General features: G+C 46.6%; 1 protein-coding gene across 1 annotated transcript in view; it reads right to left on the reverse strand.

Annotated features, from left to right (window-relative positions):
- MIPEP (mitochondrial intermediate peptidase) overlaps positions 1 to 23520 on the reverse strand; it is a 140915-nt gene that overhangs the window by 100570 nt on the left and 16825 nt on the right. Inside the window, exons 6-10 of the mRNA XM_059902621.1 lie at positions 20212 to 20394; positions 19515 to 19671; positions 15323 to 15371; positions 13827 to 13887; positions 9559 to 9611 (exon numbers count right to left, since the gene is read on the reverse strand). Coding sequence (XP_059758604.1) covers positions 9559 to 9611; positions 13827 to 13887; positions 15323 to 15371; positions 19515 to 19671; positions 20212 to 20394 — 503 coding nt within the window. The remainder of the gene's footprint in view (positions 1 to 9558; positions 9612 to 13826; positions 13888 to 15322; positions 15372 to 19514; positions 19672 to 20211; positions 20395 to 23520) is intronic.

Here is a 23520-nt window from a genome sequence, read left to right on the forward strand (position 1 = left end):
GCAAGAGAGGACTCCTTATGGCAAGTATGTCCATATGCCCTAAATTTAGTCTACAAAATGACAGCTTACCCGCTGTCATGTGGGTGATGCGGCGGACGACAAGTGCTCACGAGGACCCTGGGCTCAGCCCTTTATATATATCTCACCTAGCAGCAGAAGCAGCCCTACAGGTCACACTATTACCCCCACGTCACCAGTACGAAAACAGGTTCACACAGAGACAAGTCATCTCCCCGAGGTTACGACAGGACTGAGCAGGAGGGCTGAGGCTTCTTTTTAACTGGACGACGGCAGTCCGGGAGTAAACGACGCCAAGAAGAGAGCTGCGGGCCTGCTTTGTTTGGGCCCAGGCACTGAGGTCCCTCCCACAAGTGTGTTACCAGTGGAAGTACTAAAGGAAGCACTACACCTGGATGTTCGTCCTCAGTCACGTTTCCCAATAGTCGGGAGTCAGAACCCTGAGTTCACTGCTAAAGCTGCACCCCGCGAACAAAAAAGTGCTGCCAGTTTAGAGAAGAAACCAGAAGGGAAAATGAGCAGTGGTGAGAACATGGGGAGCAGGGGCTGAGGGCCCGTACTGAAGAAGGAACTTCAGGGAACAGGAAATAAGTACCATCGGGAACCGCAGAGGTCGGGGTGTTGAGGGCTAAAGCAAGGGACCGAACTGCACACGTGGCAGGTGGCGGGTAACTCGGAGAGACCATCTGATCGACTGTCAGGGCCACAAGTCAGACGACAGAGACCAGAGAGAGGAGGCATCCAGTCTAGACTGCTGGGGGAGGTTTGGCAAGAAAAAACGAGGACTTCAATCTCTGCAAGGGTCATGGGAGGGGCGACTGTCTGTTTCATGACCAGGAATATCTCAGCACCTCTGCAGGCAAAGGGAAAGAAGTTAATCAAAAGGAAGAGACTGATGATACACAATAAAGTTAGAATAACTGCTGAAGCAACACCTCTAACGGTGTGAGATAACATTATCTTAGACTTGCACAGTGCTTCACATTTGCCAAGCACTTTCACATCAGAAGCCTCCCATATTCCTTACATAATCCTGTAAGACAGGTGAGGCTAGAATTATTACTCAATTTTACTGGAGGAAATTGAGACTGGGAGAGGCTGGTGACAGCCCAAGGCAGTCTCAGAGAAAAAGCCCTGGGTTGGAAGTTAAAGCCTTGGCTCTACCTCTTTCTGTGCTTTGAGAGCAAGTTTTTTTTTTTTTCTGGTTTTTGGGGGCCTCAACTTCCTCACCAGGAAAATGAACTGTTGGGTTTGCCAAAAAGCTCATTCGGGTTTTTCCATAAGAGGTTACGGAAAAACCAACATGAACATTTTGGGCAACCCAATACAATATGTCCCAGGCTCCGCTGATGATCAGACAAATGCACGCAAAGAAGCTGGCACTGTGCCTGGAGAAAAGCAGGCACTCCATCCATCACAGCGACACTCTGTCAGGGAGCTTGACTTAATGCTGCGAATTAATCACCTACTGTGTGCCTGATGACACTCAGTGTGGACATAGTAAGGCCCCAAAGCCATAAAGAGCACTTAATGCAAGTGACAAGGGACGCGAGTGCAGAGGAGATGAAGACGAGAAGCACGGGGGGGGGGGGGGGTTCAGGGAGAAGCACGGGGTGGGGGGGGTAGGATCAGGGAGAAGCCAGGCCGCAGCTTGGCTTGGAGGGAAGGAGGGAAGGGCGTCAGGGGGAAGGAGCCCCAGGGGAGGGAGCGGCTGCACAGGGCACCACAGGCTCAACGACAAAGACCACCCGCCTCACTCAGCGGCCTCAAACCACAAGGAAGAGACCCACACACCGGTGCCCCACCAGGCTCTCCATGACCCTCCCAAACAAGAGGCTATTCCCTCCTGCAGAGCAGCCAGAAAGGAGAGGCCCAGAGAGGCTGTGAGGGATTCAGGAAGCTCCAAGGTATTTCCAGCAGCTACACCCCTGCCAGAGGCGCCCTGACGACCAGGCCCTGCCTTTGTGGGCTCAGCTTACATCCGCAACCCATAGGATGTTCGGCGTCACGGGTCACTGAGCCCCTCCAGGATGCCAGGCTCAGGAGGCAGCCACCCCCGGAAGAACCGAGGGGCAGGACTCGTTCCCCACCCCCGTGCCCCTGGGGCCACCACGCCGGTCACCCCCGCTTGCCATGACACCTGCTCACAGCATGGTCCCCACGACTGTCTTACTCGAAGAGAAACCACTGAGAAAAAAATTTCCTCCATCATCTAGAGACCACCCCCCCCAAACAGGGGAAAAGCACAACAGGTGACACATAAAACCTCAGAGCGCGCCAGAGCCACAGCTCAACCTAAACACAGTAAAATTTAAGTATATTCGGAGGATTTGGTTTCATCGCCTCAAACTCTTTCCTAGTTTTGCAAGGAGTTTACTGCTATTTGTTGTAAAGGTGTTCCCCTGACTTGAATGCAGAAATAAGAGATTTCTAGAATCCTCAGAAAAAAATTGGAAGATTACTGTTCATCCACCATGGTTGATAAGTGAAGCTCAGTAAATTCTCTGCTATTTCTTCTGGTTAAAAATATGTTACGTGTGGGTTTACAAATTTTCAGTTATCAAAGAACATATTATAATCAACATGGTAAATGGTATAAATTAGGTCTTTCTCATTAAGAACAATAGAATTTAGCAATATCTCAAAATCCTCATCAGGAACACTATCATTAAAATAAGTACAGAAATACTAGTCAGTAAGAGACTTTCCACTGAAGAATTCATTCACTGTAATTTAAGTTTTTTAAAACAATCAATGTATCAGTGTCTCTCTGAAGCACGCTCTATGAGTCAGACTTATATGTCAACTTCTGATGCACCTGGGATGAAGGTAAAGAAAGAACTTGGACTTTACTTCCAAAAGCCTTGGCGCTGAACTTAGTGAAAATACAAAACACAGTTCAGTACCATCAGTGAATCCAGGTTGAAACTGCAGGTACCACAGGCTTCAGTCTCACCCTATTCTATTCAGTAAGTTAAGGCAAGTGTGGGAATCTGCACAGCGGGCAAGTGCTTACAGAGGGTCCCTGCAGGACGAACACGACAGATAACAGACACTTAGGAGGCGCAGACATATATGTGTGACGACACCGTCAGAGGAGCTATTTTCAACTTCACCAAAAGAAAATGAAACACATAGAATGTTTCTGGCATCAGGAATGATGTTCTCGGCAGGATCACAGTGTGACAGCTGGATGACACCGTGAAACGTGTAATCTTGAAGCCACAGGGAGAACGACTGTTTTCTCCAGCTAAATAAAGGTAAGGTAGCAATGAAAGAACCGAAAGGTAGTAGGAACCTGTTTCCCTTTCAGGTAACCACACACTGAAAATATCTTTTTCGTCTCTGTTTCATAAAGAACTGGCCATCGTCTGTTTGGTCCTATCTTGACTTCTGACTCCAGAGGCAAGAAAACAGCTCCAGCCAAATTGCCTGGTAAGGAGGGGGATCTTTTCCTTAACGGTGGAGATTAGATACACGGTTCACTGGAAACTGCTTTTTTTTTTTTCAAATTTATTTACTTCATTTATTTTTGGCTGTGTTGGGTCTTTGTTGCTGCGCGCGGGCTTTCTCTAGTTGCGGAGAGCGGGGGCTACTCAGAAGCAGTGGCCTCTCTTGTTGCCGAGCACGGACTCTAGGCACGCAGGCTTCAGTAATTGTGGCACGCGGGCTCAGTACTTGTGGCTCGCGGGCTCTAGAGCACAGGTTCAGTAGTTGTGGCGCACGGGCTTAGTTGCTCCGCGGCATGTGGGATCTTCCCGGACCAGGGCTCGAACCCATGTCCCCTGCATTGGCAGGCGGATTCTTAACCACTGTGCCACCAGGGAAGTCCTGGAAACTGCTTTAACACAGATCACAGTACAATTTCATTCTCACCCTACAGAGGCAGGAAAGGGAACCTTAGGGGAAAGGATGACCACAGTCACGCTGACATGGCACCAGGTGACAGGATCCCATCATAGAGGCTGGAGCCAAATCCCAGGAGAGCAGGGAGACCTCTATTATGACAGCCTCTCACTCAGCTTCTTCAGTTCCATCAATATGTAAAATCAAATAGCCACACATGAAACACAAGACAGCGTAACCAACACAATAGGGGGGGAGAGGGGCACCAGATCCATAGTACAGGAAGACAGGAACCAGAGAAATGACCCCACGTGAAGGCAACCAGATCAGTCCACGAGCTCGGAAATTCTGTAGGACCAACGACCTGGTCTCTTTACCAAGTGGCAATGTGAACAAGGTTGGCTGGGGCATGACGTGTGGGGACCGGCTCTGGAGCAAGAGACTCAGACAGAAAGCCCAGCAAGCCAACTGGGAAGAAACAGACTGGAGAGCATCAAGGAAACAGGGGTGTAGTCGGGGTACGAGATGACGCCCATGAACTGCTGCGAACTTTACTGGGTTCTGGTGGTTCTGGAGTCATATAAGAAAACAGCCACGTACTGAGAGACAGAAAGAACACACAAGAGTGACATGACACAACGGCTAGGATTCAGCTTAAAATACTTTAGTAACAAGAAGGAAGGGAGAAATAAAACAGACCAGTGAAGCAAACATGGCAAAACCTTGATAATTACTTCACCTGGGAGATGAGTATATGGGGGTTACTTATATTATTCTCCCTATTTCTGTTTATTTTGAAAGTTTTCATTATAAAGGTTAATTTTCTTAAAAATTAAAAGCAACGAGCTCAGTATGCATATACTAACAAATAAACTACACAATTCCACGTATCAAGCAGTTGTATTAATCTTGAAACACCACACCATCCTTCTGTGGAAGTCCAATGTCTTATGAATAGTTTAAAACACAAAACATTCCTATTTCATTATGTGAACGCTCCCGACATTTCAGAATATACCTTAGCAAGGAATAAACTATACTGAATCCGACATCCCAATGACATCATTCTATAAAACAGCACCAAAATAAGTGAAATGTGATTCACTGAAACTCATCCTTGGCAGAAAAGAAATAAAGTCCTCAAGCATTAAAAACAAAAATCAAATACTGGAAGGACGCATGGAACACGGTGAGAATGATTATTCTAGGGGCAGGGGTGGGAGGAAGGCTCTGAGCAGCATTCGAAATATCTCAGTGGAGACATAATGTTGCTTTCAGTTTCTTCCCAACCACGTGAATGTATTAACTCTTCAAAAATAAAAATTGTAAATAAAATCATTGCACATACACGCTTTTCGTAAAGAATTACTTTCACTCTTCCATGAAGAGTTTAAAACTTGAAAAAGAAAAAAAATTAAGGTATTTTTGCTCTTTAAGATTCCCCATCAGCTGCTTCTGCCACTGTTTTCCAGGACTCACCTCTCACAGTTTTAAAACACAATTTCCTATCTTTCTAATAGGTTCTCTCTTCTCTTATGCGAAAATTAAGAAACTTGAAAGAAATCTTAAATGTTTAACATGTAGGCCAAAAAAGTCCCTGGGTAGCTTGAAAAAAAACTCAAATCAAGGAAAGCCCCTTCTGCTTTTCATTTCATGTCAAACCACACATTTTAGTCTTTACTTGCAAGTAGAGGCATTTAACGAGGATTTAGAAATCTTCACTTTGTTTGACCCTTCTAACCTCAAACCCAAACTATTACATTTTCCCTTTCTTTTCTCCTCCACTACCTGCGCCTTTCAGCCTACTCTAGTTAATCAAGATGATTGACACTGCAAACCAAAACTCAATCCTCTGCCTCTTAAGCTACTCAAAATAGATGTTTTAAACCCCCAATTCTTACAATCCCATCTAAAGCATTTCTGCATCCCTTTTCCTGATTCTTTTCCTGAGTTAACAGCCAAATAAGTGAACTGAAGTCCCCTGTGGCTGTCAGGTGGGTTACACTGTGTTCCCGGAAGAGTGGCGACTTCTACTCTAAGAACCGGCCAGCCTGGGGGAAACCTCTCAACAAAGGAGCTTCGTGAAGACCTCCAGAGGTCATGCTGCCTTCAACAAGCCTGACCGATGAAAAATGCCACCCACAGAAATAAGTTTACCAAAACAGTGATCACTGGGGTGCTTTTACCACGGATCTCCAACCACCGGTGTGGACACAGGCTCCAACAACGGCTGCCAACCAGCGCGCATTTCCTGGGCCCAGAGCGTGTTCCCCACTGCACTTCAGAGGAGACAAGGCAAACGTTGCTCCGCGCTTCCAGGCATGGCTGACAGTGAGGCCCAGAGGACGCAGTGAGTGCCCGGCCGTGCGGCACTTGGGCTGTAAGCACAGGCCGCGAGGACACAGTGAGTGCCCGGCCGTGCGGCACTTGGGCTGTAAGCACAGGCCGGGGGCTTCGGGGACTCCAGGCACAATGTCACAGGTAGGGCAGGGCAGGAAGCCGCAGCCTCTGAGACAGAAAGGGACCAGGCAGGGGACAGGGTTCAGTTTGGCAGAGGTAACCTGGGGAGGACGAGGGTGGTGAGGGAGAACCAGAGGGCGTGTGTGTATCTTTCGTTAGAGCCACGCGGGCCTTGAGCGACGCTCCAGCTTCATTTTAAAGGCGGTAGTGGGCCTGGGACCTTGAAGACGGAAGGGACCCCTGTGTGCTGTCCTGCCGGCCACAGGCAGGCTCCCCCGCCCTGGACACGGCCACCAGGACGCACAGGCAAGGTGGACCCCTGTCCAGTGCTGTCTCTCTCACCAAAAGCTCTCTGATGAGTATTCTGCTACTGATTTAATACAGTCATTACATTTCAGATGAGTGTTTTCTCAGAGAAGCTTTAAGGCAGAACTGAACCTCCTTCAAAAGATTTGAGAGGACAATTACAAAGCATCTCTGAGAGGGGACCATTCTCTAGAAGAAGGTCTACAGATGGCCAATTCCACATAACAATGCTATTTTAGTACTAAAAACACAAGCCGGCTGAGGATAAGTCACCGTCCCAGGCTGTGCGTGGCGCGTGTCACAGGGGAGCCAGGCCTGTCCGGGGCCTCAGCCCTCGGGGGCTCCTGGCCACAGGGCCACGCTGCCCCCGATCCTCCCATCTGGACAAGACCCCATCTCTGTGGTGGGTGCAGAGCAGTCAGAATTCCCAACCTTCGGGGGGCTCGGGGAGCTCTAAGTACTGAGTCCGGAGTCAGACAGCAACCTAAAGACCTTCCAGTGGTGCATTTTTGGTATAAATGGAGGACTCACTCCCCTTTATTCAATAGCTTCTGTTTAAGATCACTGTCAAACTTCTCAGGGATCGCACACCCTGATTAATGCATACGTATACTTCATAATTGATTCTATCTTTCCAAGTATTCAAATATCCACATGTAATTTCCACAGAACCACCACTTGTGTATGCTATACTTACAGAGCACAGTTAAATGACAAAAATATCGCTTTTAAATTTAAGGCTAAGGTTTTAAAAAATAAGGGATGGGAGGGACTTCCCTGGCGGTCCAGTGGTTAGGACTCAGAGCTTCCACTGCAGGGGACACGGGTTCGATCCCTGGTCGGAGAACTAAGATCCTGCATGCCACACAGCACGGTCAAAAATAATAATAATAATAGTAATAGTAATAATAAGGGGTGGGGGACATGATGCAGAGGAACACCACATAAAAATCACAGTGGCAGGGCTTCCCTGGTGGCGCAGTGGTTGAGAATCTGCCTGCCAGTGCAGGGGACGCGGGTTCGAGCCCTGGTCTGGGAAGATCCCACATGCCGAGGAGCAACTAGGCCCGTGAGCCACAACTACTGAGCCTGCGCATCTGGAGCCTGTGCTCCGCAACAAGAGAGGCCGCGATAGTGAGAGGCCTGCGCACCACGATGAAGAGAGGCCCCCGCTCGCCGCAACTAGAGAAAGCCCTTGCACAGAAACGAAGACCCAACACAGCCAAAAATAAAATTAATTAATTAATTTAAAAAAAAAATCACAGTGGCAAAAATTAGAAAGAAACAAGGACATCTAATTTACATTACTTTCCAATGTCAAAAATACAACTAAAAACTTTACATAAATAAGGAACATATTAATAAAAAATTTAACATTCCTGTATGCTACGTCTTTGAAAGGATTTTAAGAGAGAAATGCTATTTTTTTAATGCAACTGTAAGAGCAGGATCTGAAGTCTTGCAGCCATAAAACACAATTGTGAAGTAATGTCTTATTACTAGCATATCTTATGTTAAGCTATAATATATTCTGAGCGCTCACTGTTTATCAGGATCAAATTATTACAGATTCTGAACTACAGTTTACGTGCTTTCATACAGAAGGTGACTGATGCTGAATTTGGGACACATGTATAAGAAATACCAGTTGACAAAGCATTATTACCTACAGGTTAGGAGACACCTATGCTCTGTAAGTAAGACTGGTGTGGGGAACAGATACGTAAGGAGAGGCCACAGAGGGGAACCGATGGGAACTCAGTGGGTCAGTGGGTCAGCTCTTGGACACAATGACTGATCTCAGGCCACCTCCTGCTGCCGGGGCAGAAAGAACAGGAAAAGCTACGGGTTTCTGCTTCTATGACAAATGCCGAAAGAAACCATTAGAATAAGCGGCGCCTAATTTTAGTGAGGTGCTTACTACCCTTTGCTTGATGCTTGAATATAATGCATGGTAACCAAAAGACTTTAAAGTTTAATACCAACTGAGTAAGTATATTATCATGATATATGCCAGCACGCTTTAGTAAAGAAAGCGGCTCAAAACTTTTATTCTCTTCCAGGACCTAAGTCAATCTTAACTGCATATCTAAAAAATGAACCATAAGAGAAAAATGTTAAGGATTTGTTAAAGGCTAAGATTCTGAGATTCTTAAAAAATATATTCCTCTTGCAGATATAAAGTTGCTTGGGACATAAACATTTTTGTGTTCACTCTGAACAGGCCTCCATATATTGTGGGTTTACAAGCAAACATAAAAATCACAGAAATAGGGTATATTTAGGGAAAAAAGCATAGCTCCTAGTTTGCCACAGTTTAATAGACACAGAGGAATACAGAAGCCAGAGGAGTCCCTCTATCAACATAAGTTTGCCAAAGCCTTATTTCATTTATATCCTCCCAGATGTGCCAATAACATGCTGACGTGTCCCAACAAAAATGAGAAAACATTAAGAAAAGCACACTGTGCCATGCCAAGTACTACCGTATTCCTCTACTGGTTCAACAAGTATTTGCCGAGCACCCACCTTGGGCCCGAAACGGGACACGACGAGGGTTCTAGCAAAGTCCCAGCCCCTCCAGCTCAGAGTCTAGAAAGAGCCCGGACAGCACCCACAGGAGGAGGCGGAGGGGCCCGGATTCCAGCCATGCGGGAGGTACTCACAAGGTGTAAACAGGAATGACAGAAGCCACAGAGGGCGGGCTATGGGGGAGGGACCACTACAGGCCTGGGGGAGGGGCTTCCCAGCCCGGATAAGTGACCTGAGGGCAGATGCTGGCCACGCTGGCACAGGGCCTGAGCTTGAGGGGATGCAGTTTGTAACGTGGGCACCGAGTGAAGGGACAGCTGCCCAGTTAGCAAGCAAAACGCTCAATACATATTTCTTTCTTCCTTCACACATACGAGTATTTCTCAAAAAACGTACCTCTCTGCACGAAGCACACCACTGTAGTAGGGGGGATCCCAAGGCATTAATTCCTACAATGGAAAAATTCACTGTTATAAAAGCTGTTGACTATTTCACAATTTCAATCAATAATTTAGCCAACTTATAAAATGTATACCTGTTATGATGTCAGAAAGTTTTATAAAAAGCCTAAAAATTCATGACTTGGCAGGAAATACGTGCCTTTTTATTTTGACTTCCCTCCAATCAGTGAGTTGAGAGGTATAAATGAGGCATAATCGCAGAATTTGGGGAAAAGGTTAACAAATGTCATTCTAAAATATAAACTAATAAAAGTCAAAATTGATAGATTAAATTAGCCACGCTGAAATTTTCCCCAAAATGTAACCCATGTATTAATCCATAAAACATACTGCAGGTAAGATTAGGGAACTAAAGGTGAGACTAGGGTTCTTTCTAAATCTAAGCAAGAAGCTTAGGGTGGATCCCAGAAATGAAAGCAACAATTTAAAATGTAACTAAGGCAGAATTAACTCTAATCTTGGCAAAGAAAATGTCATAAAGAAATACGAGAACCACCACTTTTGACAGCTGGTACAGAACAGTGACGGGAAGCGGGGGTAGCTGTGCGGACCACACGCCTCGCGGGCTGCCAGATGACTGAGAGCAGGGCAGACGCCGGGCCGGGACGCAGGCGGCCTGGGCCCAGGCCCACGGTCCACAGCACGCCCACGCCGACTCCCAGCGCCCCCCCGCCTGCCTTCTCCCCCCAGCCCTGCCGGCCTCCTGCTGCTCCTCCACCGCAAGGCAGAGCCCTCCCTCCGGCCTCTGCCTAGAGGGCTCTTGCCTGGCTGTCGCCGGCCCCTCACTTCTTCAGGGCTGCTCGGGCGTCATCTTCCCGGGGGGTCTTCACCGCCCAGCCCCTGTAAGACAACAGCCTCCATCCGCTTCTCCTGCATTATTTCCCCACAGTCCCTATCACCACAGGACTAGCACAATCCTGATTTTGTCCATGTGTTTACTATCCCTTTCCTTCCCCTACGACGCAAGCTTCCTGAGGGCAGGGATTCTGCTTGCAATTCCCCCGTTGTATCTTGGCCCCTGAATTCTGCCTGGCACACAATAGTCCCTCAAGAGTTATCTGCTGAATGAATCAACAGCGTCTCCCAGACGGTACTGCTAAATGCACTTCAACTGCAAAACCAAACACCTGGCACTGAGAAGAGCTCCGTGAACGAGGCGTCCATCCTTTACCAAGGTCCTTTAAAGGTTCAGTTTAGACATTATCTCCTCTGCCGACAAGGTATTCTTTCTCATGCGCCATGCTCACATTTTTATCAGGGAAGGGAACCAAGGTAAGACACGGAGGTTTCCTTTCTTTCTGCCCATGAGCTCCTGAAGGGCAGGGACAGCACCCCTGGGACTCTGGCCCCTGAGTGATCAGTTACCGGCACTCATGGCCTCCAACAGATGACTGTTTACTAACTGCTACGTGCCAGACAGAGCGCAGGCTCTAATGCAACAGAGACAAGACACGATCCCTGTACGAAGAGCTGACAACGGTCCAGGCAGCAGGAAGACAAGCAGCCCGCCAATGAGAGAACAGTGTGCCATGTTTATGACGTTGTACCATGCCAAACAGCCCATGAAGGGCGTTAAATCACAGGGGAGGGCAGGAAACGTCTGGAGGAGACAGAGCCTGAGTTGGGTTGTGAAGAATGGGAGCACGTAATCCAGATGTACGGCATTTGCTGGCACAAAAATGTCAGTTACAATTTAAAAATAAAAGAAAGCACAGCATGGTAAATCAACTATACTTCAATAAAAAACAAAAATAAAGTAAAAGAAGGGAAAGCAAAGCAAACAGTAAGTGAACAGCGCACACGAGCATCAGGCAGGTGTCAGTAGTGAGCAGAGAGCGCTGACCGGGCTCTCAGGCAGAAGAGGAGGCGGCCAGGAAGACTGCGAAGGGCTTGGTGGGAAAGCTGAGAGATGGGAAGGGGAACCTAATGATTACCTGAAAATGTTAAACAAAAGAGTGCAAGGCCCAACCAGTGTTTTAGAAAAATCCCTCTGGCGGCCCTGCATTCCTTCATTCCCATTCCGAGTAAGTGCACAGGACCTTCTCCACGTCCAGCGTGGGCCAGGCACCCAGCAAAGCAGTTGGAATGCAGGACAACTTCGAGGGGAGCAGAACAAAAGGCTAGAAAACCAGTCACTGTCGTCTTGGGGAGAAGGAATAATGACCTCAGCCAGGGCTGTGGCAATGGGCACAGACAGGGGACAGAGTTCCCAGGAAGGCAGAAGCTGCAGGCCTCGGTACCTGACACTATGGGCGGGGGCGGGGTGTGAACACCTGCAGGGCTCACTGACACACAGCACGTGGCGCCCGAGAGCCTGCCTTTCTACCAAGTGCCCAGGTGCTGCCTCCCAGGGAGCAGTTTCAGAACCCCTGGTCTAGACTTAGTCCAGGGTCTGGCTAGGGGAGCAGGGTGAACGGTGGTACCTTCACCAAAACGGGGGCTTCAGGAGGAAACTGGGCATTTCCCAAACATCCTCAGAACAGCCGGCATCAGTAGCTACATAACATGTCCAGGGCTTCCCTGGTGGCGCAGTGGTTAAGAATCCACCTGCCGGGCTTCCCTGGTGGCGCAGTGGTTGAGAATCTGCCTGCTAATGCAGGGGACACGGGTTCGAGCCCTGGTCTGGGAGGATCCCACATGCCGCGGAGTGGCTGGGCCCGTGAGCCACAACTACTGAGCCTGCGCGTCTGGAGCCTGTGCCCCGCAACGGGAGGGGCCGCGATAGTGAAAGGCCCGCGCACCGCGATGAAGAGTGGCCCCCGCTTGCCGCAACTGGAGAAAGCCCTCGCACGAACCGAAGACCCAACACAGCCAAAAATAAATAAATAAATAAATAAAGTAGCTATAAAAAAAAAATGCAGCTTTCTTTAAAAAAAAAAAAAAAAAAAAAAAAGAATCCACCTGCCAATGCAGGGGACACAGGTTCGAGCCCTGGTCCAGGAAGGTCCCACATGCCGTGGAGCAACTAAGCCCATGCGCCACAACTACTGAGCCTGTGCTCTAGAGCCCGTGAGCCACAACTACTGAGCCCACGTGCCACAACTACTGAAGCCCGCACGCCTAGAGCCCGTGCTCCGCAACAGGAGAAGCCACTGCAGTGAGAAGCCCACGCACCGCGACAAAGAGTGGCCCCCGCTCGCCGCAACTAGAGAAAGCCCGCATGCAGCAATGAAGACCCAATGCAGCCAAAAAACAAACAAACAAAAACATGTCCAGGGAGAACAATTTCGAGTCATATTAATGAACTAGCTTTTGGCAACACACTTCACCTTTTCTGTTCCTGTGCTCACCAAGCTAAACTCTGATCCATGACCTAGTTTCCCAAGTGGACCTGCCTACCAAGCCGAAGTGGGCGGATGGCTGATCCTAGCTACTCCGCTAGATACAGCTCTGACTACCAGTTAACAATCTCATGTGCTGCTCCAGAAATCAGTGACTACGACAGAATTACTCCATTTCATGGTGGTTGGATCTGGGAAGCCGGTCAAGAGTTTCTAACCCGGCTCAGCAGCCACCAGCAGCTACAGGAGAGGGGCCCCGACACCCCAGCAATCCCGTGGCAGCCCCGAGCCGGATGAGGACCCGCGTCCCGACACCTGGGATCTCCCCCCTTTTCAGGGCACCCTCTGGCCCTAAGGACACTCAGGCTGACTGGGAGGGTCACGCAATCGTTTGATCTTAAGAGTCGGTGTTTTCAGGACGGGTTTCACTTTGCCAGTCAATACTGATCTACTTCACTGAGCTCCACAGCTTAGCAAACAAACGTGTCAACTGCGAGGTGAGCACGGATGCTGAAGCTGCCACCGGCCAGGTCACCACCCCCCAAGCCCCCTAAAGGTGCTTCGCACAGAGACGCCGACTCTCCGTAGAACAGAGGCAACCTCTGTGTAAGCAGATGTTAACACAGGTTGTGTTAACAGACAGTATGGGTGGGTGGGTGGGTGGGTGTGTTTGTGTGTGTGTGTGTGTGTGTGTGTGTGTGTGTGGTAGCAACTAACCAACAAAAACACTGGATTTCCTGGAATGTCAGACTCGGACATTTGGATCAAATATTTCAGTACTTTATTCCCCAAATCCAAGGATCAGAAACTAGACTATATACACCTTCAGCAAATCAAAAGAAAGTTCTAGAGTCAAAAGATAAAGACCTCAGCTGACAGACTGTTTATGTTATAATAAAAATATCCCAAGATGGTCACTTACAGAATTTTGAGGATTTAGTTTCATTTTCATCCCTCGTATCATCTCAAAATCTTTTATAGTTCTGTAAAACAGGTTTATCATTAATTGTTAGGACAATATTTTCATAATTACATTATAAAAGAACTAGTCTGCTTATGTTACTTTCCAATATTCATGATAAAATTAGAAGTAATTTGTAGTGCAAATGCAACCAGTACTAATCCAAATTTTACATGTGCTAGAAGAAACGATAATATATACATCAGTAAATTACTACAATTTCTACCTTTAAAAGCATCTTGGCAGAGATATGTCTTGAAAGTACTAAAAGCCTGGAAAAACTAGCAGTGTTAAAAGAAACATGCGAAGTGCAAAGTGTTAATCAGTAAACTTTAAACCACTGCTTTTTGCTACACCTTAAAAAAGAGGCTAACAAATTACTTCATATAAAAGAATATTAACATAGAGTATATTCAAGATTGCTATTCATAATTTTTCCCCTACCAAAAAACTCCAGCTGGGCAATAATCAAATATGCACTTAATATTTGCAGAATATGAAATTTCCATCAGAATGAACTCCTATATACCACTATAAAACTCTGAAGATAAGTTTGCTCAAAATATAATCTATAGCTACATACAAGGGAAAAAGAATAATAATGCTTAACCAGCAAGGCAAAGTAGAATAAAGTCTCAAATAACTGCATAATCAACACTACTTCATAATATCAAAGCCACGACAGCTCACTGCATTGAAAGATAACTTTAGAATTTATAAATATAATCCAAACTGGAGAGGCCTGTGTTCTAAGGCATGAGTCTGTAACAGAAAATGGAAATTGGAGCTAAAATTAACACACTGGTGCAGTCAGGCAGCAAATGAGGTTTTAGGCAGCGCCACAGAGAGGTCACAGTCTCTCACAAACGTGCCATGCCTCGTCCTAGAGCCAGCGTGTCTGAAGGCTCCTGCGGGGCTGGCCCCCAGACAGAGCACTACCAGAGTGGCCCCGAGGACGAGGGCCAGCCCAGGGGGCTGGGCAGGGAGAAGGCCGGCGGTTGTGACAGAGGGACCGCTGAGAGCGCTCTTAAAGCACACAGCGGGGCAAACAGATCCGTCTACCATCCCCACCAGCCGCGCACACTGAGGCCGAAAGAAGAGAAATGCTACGTCTCCAGCTGATGATAAAACTGATGGTACAAGCTAAAACATATAGTTTCAAAAGGTTTGGGAAACTTTAAGAAGTCCCTATCGATGATGAGCTCCTCAAGACGGCTGACTGGCTCAGCAGAGGGGACGCCCAAGCTTCCGAGACTGTCACCTTCGGGGGACGACTGCACTTTCACAGTAGGGCTCACTGCTCCTCTAATCTCTTGAACAGTCCACAGATCTGACGCAATATTCCAACACTTATATTCTTAACAGGTCACTTACTAATTGTTTTTTTATAAATCAAGTCTTAAAAAAAAAACTAACTAAATAACACGTACTCTAAAGAGTAGAATAAAAAAACAAACCTTTCAGAGAGTTTGTCAGATAGCTTCTCAAGGAACTGCATGACAGTCTCTAAAATGAAAATCCAAAAGAAAATATCTTTAACTACATAAAATAAAATGTACATACCTGTTAAAATTATAATGTGGTGATCATAAATCCACACACTACAATGCCTTTAAAGTGACAATTCTCAAAGGGAAGCTGGGTTGCTAACATATACTAGGCATTTCTGGATGATGATGATCTTTATTAAATAAACAAAATTAAACTGACATAGTAATAATCAAAGCTTTAAATGATACCCCAAAATAAAGAGTTAAGGGGAAAACGAAAGAAAAGAATCCAAAGTTTAATCTATTTCTATCTATTCATATGTATAATAGAAAAAAATGTCTGTCAGACATGTCTAATTTTTTTCTGAGTTTTCAACAGATAGCTAGACTCTGATTTGTTCATAAAAATCACTACAACTTAGAAACATCAGATTTTAAAAATCAGGGTTTTTCTGGGTAAATATTTTTATTTTTATATACACAGCAGAATAATCTATTTAGGATCAGTATCCAAAGGAACTATTGCAAAATTAGAACATTAAAAATTTAGGCTCTATTGGAATTTTTTTTTTTTTTACTACTTAAAATATTTCAGCCATAAGTCACTATATGGTACAAACCCATAAAGGCAATGTAGTGGATTTACTGTTGTTTCCCATGATAGGAAATTTTTCATGTGACTTTCTGAATTTAGCACTTTTTGCCACTATTTAACATGTACAGAGCTTTCATATGTATTTGAGAGTGCGCTACACACACTGTTTTTCTATTTTCCAGATGGTCTTTTATATGTTTCAGTTTCTTGTTCAGTTTCTCTCTTGTCTGAGTAAAATAAGAGACTGGGGAAAGGACGGACCTAAACCAGGAAGCCAGGGGTCTCCCCACCATCAGTGCTGAACCAGCCCGTACCTCGTAACCTGAAAAACGCTGCCTCGTTTTAGATGGTGTTAAGAAAAACATCTGTTATTTAATTTAAAATAAAGTCTTTATTTCCAGATATCAAACCAGCTAGCATAGAAAACTGTTTTCAAATATATCTCTGTGTGTGCTTTTTATTTCAAAATAACCATTTTTTACTAACTTTCACCTATTTCGTTTTCCTAGCTCTCCTAGCTTTCGTAGTATTCAATAAAAAGGAATGAGTTTGAAACGGCCTGAGAGCAAATGCATGCCTCGCCGGAAGATGACCCCCTGACACACCTGTCACCTGGGGTCCACCTTAACCGGTACCCCTCCCACCTCCCTCCCCCTCTGTCGACAGCTCACTGCTCCTCACCACCACTTTCCCTTCCCTCATGAGACTTTCAGCAACCATCCAAGCACCTGCAAACTTCCTGCGCTCCTAAAATCCTAGGGCATTGTTTTCCATATTCTATGCATTTGGAACTAAAAAGACACTGACCTGTATTAAGGTTTATCTTTATACGTATACGTCTAAGCTCCCCAACCAAATGTTAAATCCCTCGAGGACACAGGTCACATTCGACACAACTACGCGCACAGAGTCCAGCTCCAAGACATTTCCATGCTAACCACCTTGTGAGCCGTGGATCTGCCAGCCATCACCCTGGGCGCTCGCTACTGCGGGGCCGGTGACGTCCAGTGCACGTCACTCAAGCCGGGGCTCAGTCCCCCACCTTCCCCGGGCCCCGGCTGCCCCCAGCGTCCAGGCAAGCCGACCAGTCTCGTCCTGGCGTGTGTGTGTGCCTCACCGTCCATCAGTGTTTCCACCTGCGCTGACCACCTGGCATCTCACACCTAACTCAGACCCACCGCGCTCCTGCCCCGCCCCCGTCAGCAGGAACTGTCTTCCCGGTGGCTCATGTCGAAGGCCTGGCTCTCTCTTCGGGTGCCACACACCCCAAACGTGACATCCCACCACCTGCACAGCCGCCGTCGGCCTGGAGCAGTCGCGTCCCTCACTGTGGCCACTGCGAAGCACCTCCGGATGCCCCTCCCTGTAGCCGTTCTCAGCCCCCTCGGCGGGGCCACGACCACTGAAGTCCCGGCTCAAACCCACCTCCCCCAAGGACGAGCCTCCTTCACCTGTGACCGCCCCCGCCCCGCCCCGCCCCGCCCCGCGGGCTCCTCCTGCTCCTCCTCACGTCCTCACACCTGGGCCCCCATCTGGAGCCTCTGCTCACAGCCTCATCCACGAGCCTTCGCGGACCGTGCGGGGCCGCACACCTCCTGACACGCGCAGTCCTCCCTCCCCTGTACCACTTTCTCCACAACCTGTAGGAGCCAGGAACAGACCGGACTCTTCCCCTGCTTTTCTGTTCTCCTGTCACCTGCACACAAGCAGGGATTCCCATCTGTCCTACTCGGATTTATCTCCAGCGCCTAGAATAACATCTGGCACACAGTGGGCACTTAGTGCATATCTGTCGAACCAATGAACTGAAAGAGCCGATGCAGGTGACACAGAAAAAGGGGCATGTGGTCTCAGGTGGCCTACGGAGGAGCATGAATCGAGAGCCCGGGTTTGGGCTTGAGCTCTGCCACTTCTTAGCAATCAACCTGACCTGCGGTTCCTCATCTGTGAAGTGGATACAACCGTCTATCTCGCACGGCTATAGAGGAATGAAAGGAAATAATGGCCCAGAGTAGGCATTATATAACTATTACATATAGTATAAAATAATAAGACGTCGTTATAACAACGTGGTGACAACAGTGACCACAGAAAAGCACCCGAGGGGACAGAATACCTGTTTGGGAGCTAAAATATATAACACAAATTTTAAGTGTTCTAAGAGTTCAGGGACGAAGGAGTACAAGGGACGTGGAAACGTTTTAACAGGCTTCATGGAGGGGGCGGCGGGAGCCCAGCCCTGACACCCTGGATAGGATTTTGACAGACAGACACGCAGGCAGCAAGCAGGCCTCGAGTGAGGGAGACGTGCCCACGGCTGACCAGCGGGAGTGAGGCCAGGCCAAGGGGACGGCGTGCACAAGAGAGAAAGAAACAAGGCGGGGTGGGTTCAAGAAGACCTCCGAGGAGCTACGGACACCGCAGGGAACACGGGAGGGACAGAGACAGCACAGAGCCAAGGGTGACCCTTCCCGCAGAGCCCCTCCCAGTGTCCCCCGACCCCACAATCGGCACGTCTGTCCCAACGCACGGCCAGAGACCCCGGGTGTCCACGGCCGTCTGCCCCTCCCACTCGGCCCGTCACCGAGGCATGCAAACCCAACCCCTAAGATACACCTGGGTCTGAACAGCCCCACCACCGAGGCCACCCTACCCTGGACTCAGTGTCTAAAATGTAACTGTAATTTACTACACACCTTTGAACGATACGCTATATACATCTGTATCGTTTTCATTGCAAAACATTTTCCCTTATACATCATAAATCGTAGAGAACTGAACGGAGCAAACCCAGGAGAGATGCTCCCCCCAGGCCCGCCCCAGCACCAACTTTGCAAAGCAGCCCCCTTCTCTCTGAAAGGAGGGGTTTTTACATGATCCGGCCTACCCTGAACCTTGACTTCAGCAGAAATACTCTCTCTGACACTAATCCTAACCAATCTGGTCAGGCTCAGCACAGAAACCAGCTGAGTTAAAATGAAAACAATTCAAATCATCATCAGTGAGATTTTAAGTATGATGTGCTCTCAATGCGCACATAAAATACATAGGTTGGGCAGAATACATTCCAAACTATTAGCTCTATTTAAAACTTCTTCCGAGCTCCCCTGGTGGCGCGGTGGTTGAGAATCTGCCTGCCAATGCAGGGGACACGGGTTTGAGCCCTGGTCTGGGAAGATCCCACATGCCGCGGAGCAACTAGGCCCGTGAGCCACAACTACTGAGCCTGCGCGTCTGGAGCCTGTGCTCCGCAACAAGAGAGGCCGCGATAGTGAGAGGCCCGCGCACTGCGATGAAGAGTGGCCCCCGCTCGCCGCAACTAGAGAAAGCCCTCGCACAGAAACGAAGACCCAACACAGCCAAAAATAAAATAAATTAATAAAACTTCTTCCTAATAAAGAAGCAGAAATCTCAGTAACTGGTCTCTGACTATATGAAAAATAGAACAGTAATTTATAGCTATTTAAAATCATAAGTTCAGCTTCATAAAAACCCTACTTGGAAAAAAAAAAAAAAAAAAAACAAAACCCTACTTTGTCCTTAAAGTTGGATAAACAGGCTTACCTGGATTTTTAGCCATTGTTCCTTGGAGAGCTCTGTGGGAATATGTAGAAAACCCCACTAACTTTGCCAGAAGATCTCTGTTGCTGAGCAATTCTTCTAAACATTTCAATTGACCAGCATTGGGATAAAGAAAAATTTTATAAGCGGCTTCTCGCACCTATGTTTAGAAAGTGAAAGGTAAAAGACAGCCGTACACGGTACAAAGTCCTACACCATAATAATATAGGGTACCTCCCCCACTTTGTTCTGCAGGCGAGCAACGCTTTAGAATAATGGTCTCCACAAGGTGAATAAAGCTTCTGGATTCATCACTGGTATGGGAGACACATCATACTCGACTGGGTTCTCTACTATGGGGCAGGGTGGCACAAATTTTAGCCAACACACGTGCCATGAAGCACCTTTAACCAGGTGACGTGCAAACTACCTGCATTAAAGTCTGAGTCCCTAGAATGGCCATCACTGCTGCTGTTCATCATACTTTGAAAATGAGGAGCCCTTTATGATACAGGAGTAATCAAACCATTTTCATTATTCAAAGCATTTACAGAATTAATCACCCCCAGTTCAATTTTTAGCGCTCAGTGACACTAACGTATTTTTAAAGGTGTGACTATCTTATCACTAAATTTGGGGGTCACAACAGACGTGGCCCCGGTACGGGGACCAAACTGCACAGAGGATGGAGCGCACGTACCAAGTCATCCGGCACTTCTGCACGCAGACCATCCACCAGCACGTGGTCCCCGGCCAGCTCGAAGTGATGTCGAATGTGTTCCGGCAGGAGATGCTTCTCAATCTTGCTGGGAAAGTGGGTTCCCATGAGAAACGCGCTGCTCAGATCCAAGATTTTAACGTTCAGGTCCACCGCTCTTTTACGCTGCACGTGGGGGCAGTAATAAAAGTTATTTAAGTAATATTTCACAACTAACTTAATAGGTAATCTATGAAGACAGCAAATCAACATATATAGCTGAATTATAATTTAATAAGATACTAAATATATTATGTGATAAAATGAATACTGAATATAATTTGTATCATAAATGTTTAATACACAGTAATGTACTACAAATGTTAACTCTACTTTTGACAGATATTTAATATCCTGACCAAAAAGTTATCCTTACGGTTTTTTAGTGCTTCTAGGCTTTAAGACGTATGTAACTTCTAGAGTTCTATTCGAAGTCTGGGTTATACAACGCATCTGTGAAATTAACAATATTGGGAAGTACAGGTCCTCCCCTGGCCCTGAAAACCTCTTAGTTAAGTGAGCCAGGGAGTAGTTGAATCTATTTGATATGATACTTAGAAGTATTTTGAGACTAAAAACATGAAGTATTTGAAGGGCAGATTAGAAAATATTCTCAGTCTTAAAAGATCAGGTACAAGGGCAGGGGAAGCAAGGTATAATTAATGCAGTTCTTCGCTGAAGTGCAGCGAAGGGGCACTTCCAAAGCTCTGCTGGGCACCCACTTGCGGGGTTACAGCAGGACAGCAGCAGAGAGGTGAGGAGGGCTGGAGTCGGGGCTGCTGGGGCAGGACCGCATCCCCCAGCCCCACGGCTGGCACCGTCAGGCCTCAGGCCGTCAGTGACAGTGACAGAATGGGGTGGGTTTTCTCGTCAGTCACACCCCCAGGACACCATCTCCTGAGAAAACCTGTGCCATCAAAGGGGCGCCACAAATATTTGGGATGAAACTTAAAACTGAGGTCCACATAACTGGTCAGGTCCTCCTGGGGACAAGGGGTGTATTTTCAGGCACTTGTTACAGGAAAACTACACAGGCATCCAGACCTGGGCTCAGGACAGGCTTCAGGTGAAATCACAGGCAAACTTCCCGGCAAGGGGGTCAATAGCTATTAACAGGTTCTAAACTACGCTATGACCCTAAAAAATGATTAGGCAGCACTAGTATTTTTTAAAAGATAACTATGTATGATGCAGATGTACCCTTGATAAGCTGCTGGAAAAAACTTAGTGTATTTTAATAACAAAAAATTTCAATACAGAAAATTCAAACTTCATAGGAAAAATAAGTTTTCAGATACTCCTACATCTTTATCATCCAGACTTCTCTTTGCCTATTTTATTTCTGATATGGCCATTTGTCACCCCCTAATGGTGACCAGTGGAATAACAAAAAAGAAAGACATCTGGAAATTATACTATAGTTCCAAAAAGTTTCCTCAAAGCTTTTACTACTTAAAAAAAAAAAAAAAAAAAAAAGTGATAAAATTAGTTATTTCAAGGAGTTTATCACCTGTTACAATCCCTGGAAAAATAAAAACTGTTTATTTCCCGACTTCACCAACAGCCTGCTAAGTATATCATTTCATCATTTGGACATAATTAAACATGCGGTACTCAGAGCTCTAAGAATGCTATGAAATTGTTGTATTTATTAAATGATTGCTGAAGAACACACTTCCTTTAATTTTTAATTATATTCACGAGACCCTAAAATGTAAGTAAGGAATAACCTGGAAAGAATACAGAAAGAACGTAGGCCTTTACGGTTTGTAGGTTATGTTAGTGGCTTCATTTCAAGCTCTCTTAAAGTGTGCTATGTCTCCCTTGCCCCCTGTCCTAGTGGAGCACCTCTGACAACAGACACTGAAGTGACAACACGGGAGTTCAGCAGGTTTACGTTACTGCATCTTCAATATGGGTGGGCTCGCAGGGAGTTACCTGCTAGGAGGGGCAGCTGTCCTATTAAGAACACACATTAGATAAAAGCAGCAAAGTCAGTGCTGGTGAAGCTGACCTTGACCTGACATGTTACTTTTTAATAAAGTTTCAAAAACATCTTTCATGAAGATTCTACAAAATAATAAAACTATTCTCCCAGATTCTCTAATAGCAAACTTCCTCATGAAAATATCAAATCTGATTAACGTTAGTGAGCATCGCTATGATTCTCACACATTCATTATTTTATTGAGTCTAAAACTCCTGTGCATGAAAAACGAGAACCCACACTCCCTGTCCTTGAGAGACCTGTGATTTAGATAAGCAACGCGGTAATAACAACCTAAAGATAAATGCCATATGTGTGAAATAAGTAAAATGTGAGTTTGGATGAATACAAAATTCCACCTGAGGGGTTGAGAACAGCTTTGCAGACACCATGGCCTGAAGATGAAGGCTTAATGGGGATTTCAGACAGGCAAGCCCAGAGGGGACAGAGGACCAGAGCAGGGAGGGCAGTGCCATTGAGTAACACGGGGGGTAGGGGCAGGGAGAGCTGGGGATTCTACATATTAATTGCCATTTATACTCTTTCAATAGGCAATGGGAAGGCACTGGAAGGTTCTGGGTGGAGTGTAACAGTTGAATCAGTGCTTTAAGGAAAGTACTCCAATGGTCACAGACAGGTTAGACTGACCGCCAGAAGGCCTGCAGGCAGGGCAGCTGGGCAGGCCCTGGAGTCGGCTTGGCTTATGTAATAGCCTCCTCCACCTACAAGCTCTATGACCTTGGGGAAATCACATGACCTCTACGTGCCTCAGCGTCTTCACCCATGCAACAGGAATAGTAGTAGTACCAGCCTCAAAGCTGTTATGAAGATCTGATGAGAAATATGTGATTTAAAGAGCAAATGCAAAAAAAAAAATAAAATAAAATAAAGAGCAAATGCTTAATCACTGTTACTTATAATGGGTGTAGGAAGACAATGGCTTTTAGGATGGCCCAGGTATTTGGTGATAAGGATCAAGGTGAGTTGTTTTGGGGATGCAGACAGATGCAAGTGAAGCCCTACAGAAACAATCCAAGGACTTGGTCACTGAGATGTGAGAGCACTGAGAATGGAAAAAATGCAAACTGACTCCAAAATTGTATTTGGGTGACTCAGAGAATGGTGGCATTATTGGTACAGAGAAGTATTAATAACAAACTGGTCTGGAAAGGGGCAAATGTGTCCATTTCAGGCAATCTGAGTTTGCAGTAGAGCCTATCAGCCTTGGGGACTGCTGGGTTAGGCCAGGAGTCACGTGCTGAGCC

This window comes from Balaenoptera ricei, chromosome 18 (genome assembly GCF_028023285.1).
Source record: "Balaenoptera ricei isolate mBalRic1 chromosome 18, mBalRic1.hap2, whole genome shotgun sequence".
Taxonomy (NCBI): Eukaryota; Metazoa; Chordata; class Mammalia; order Artiodactyla; family Balaenopteridae; genus Balaenoptera; species Balaenoptera ricei.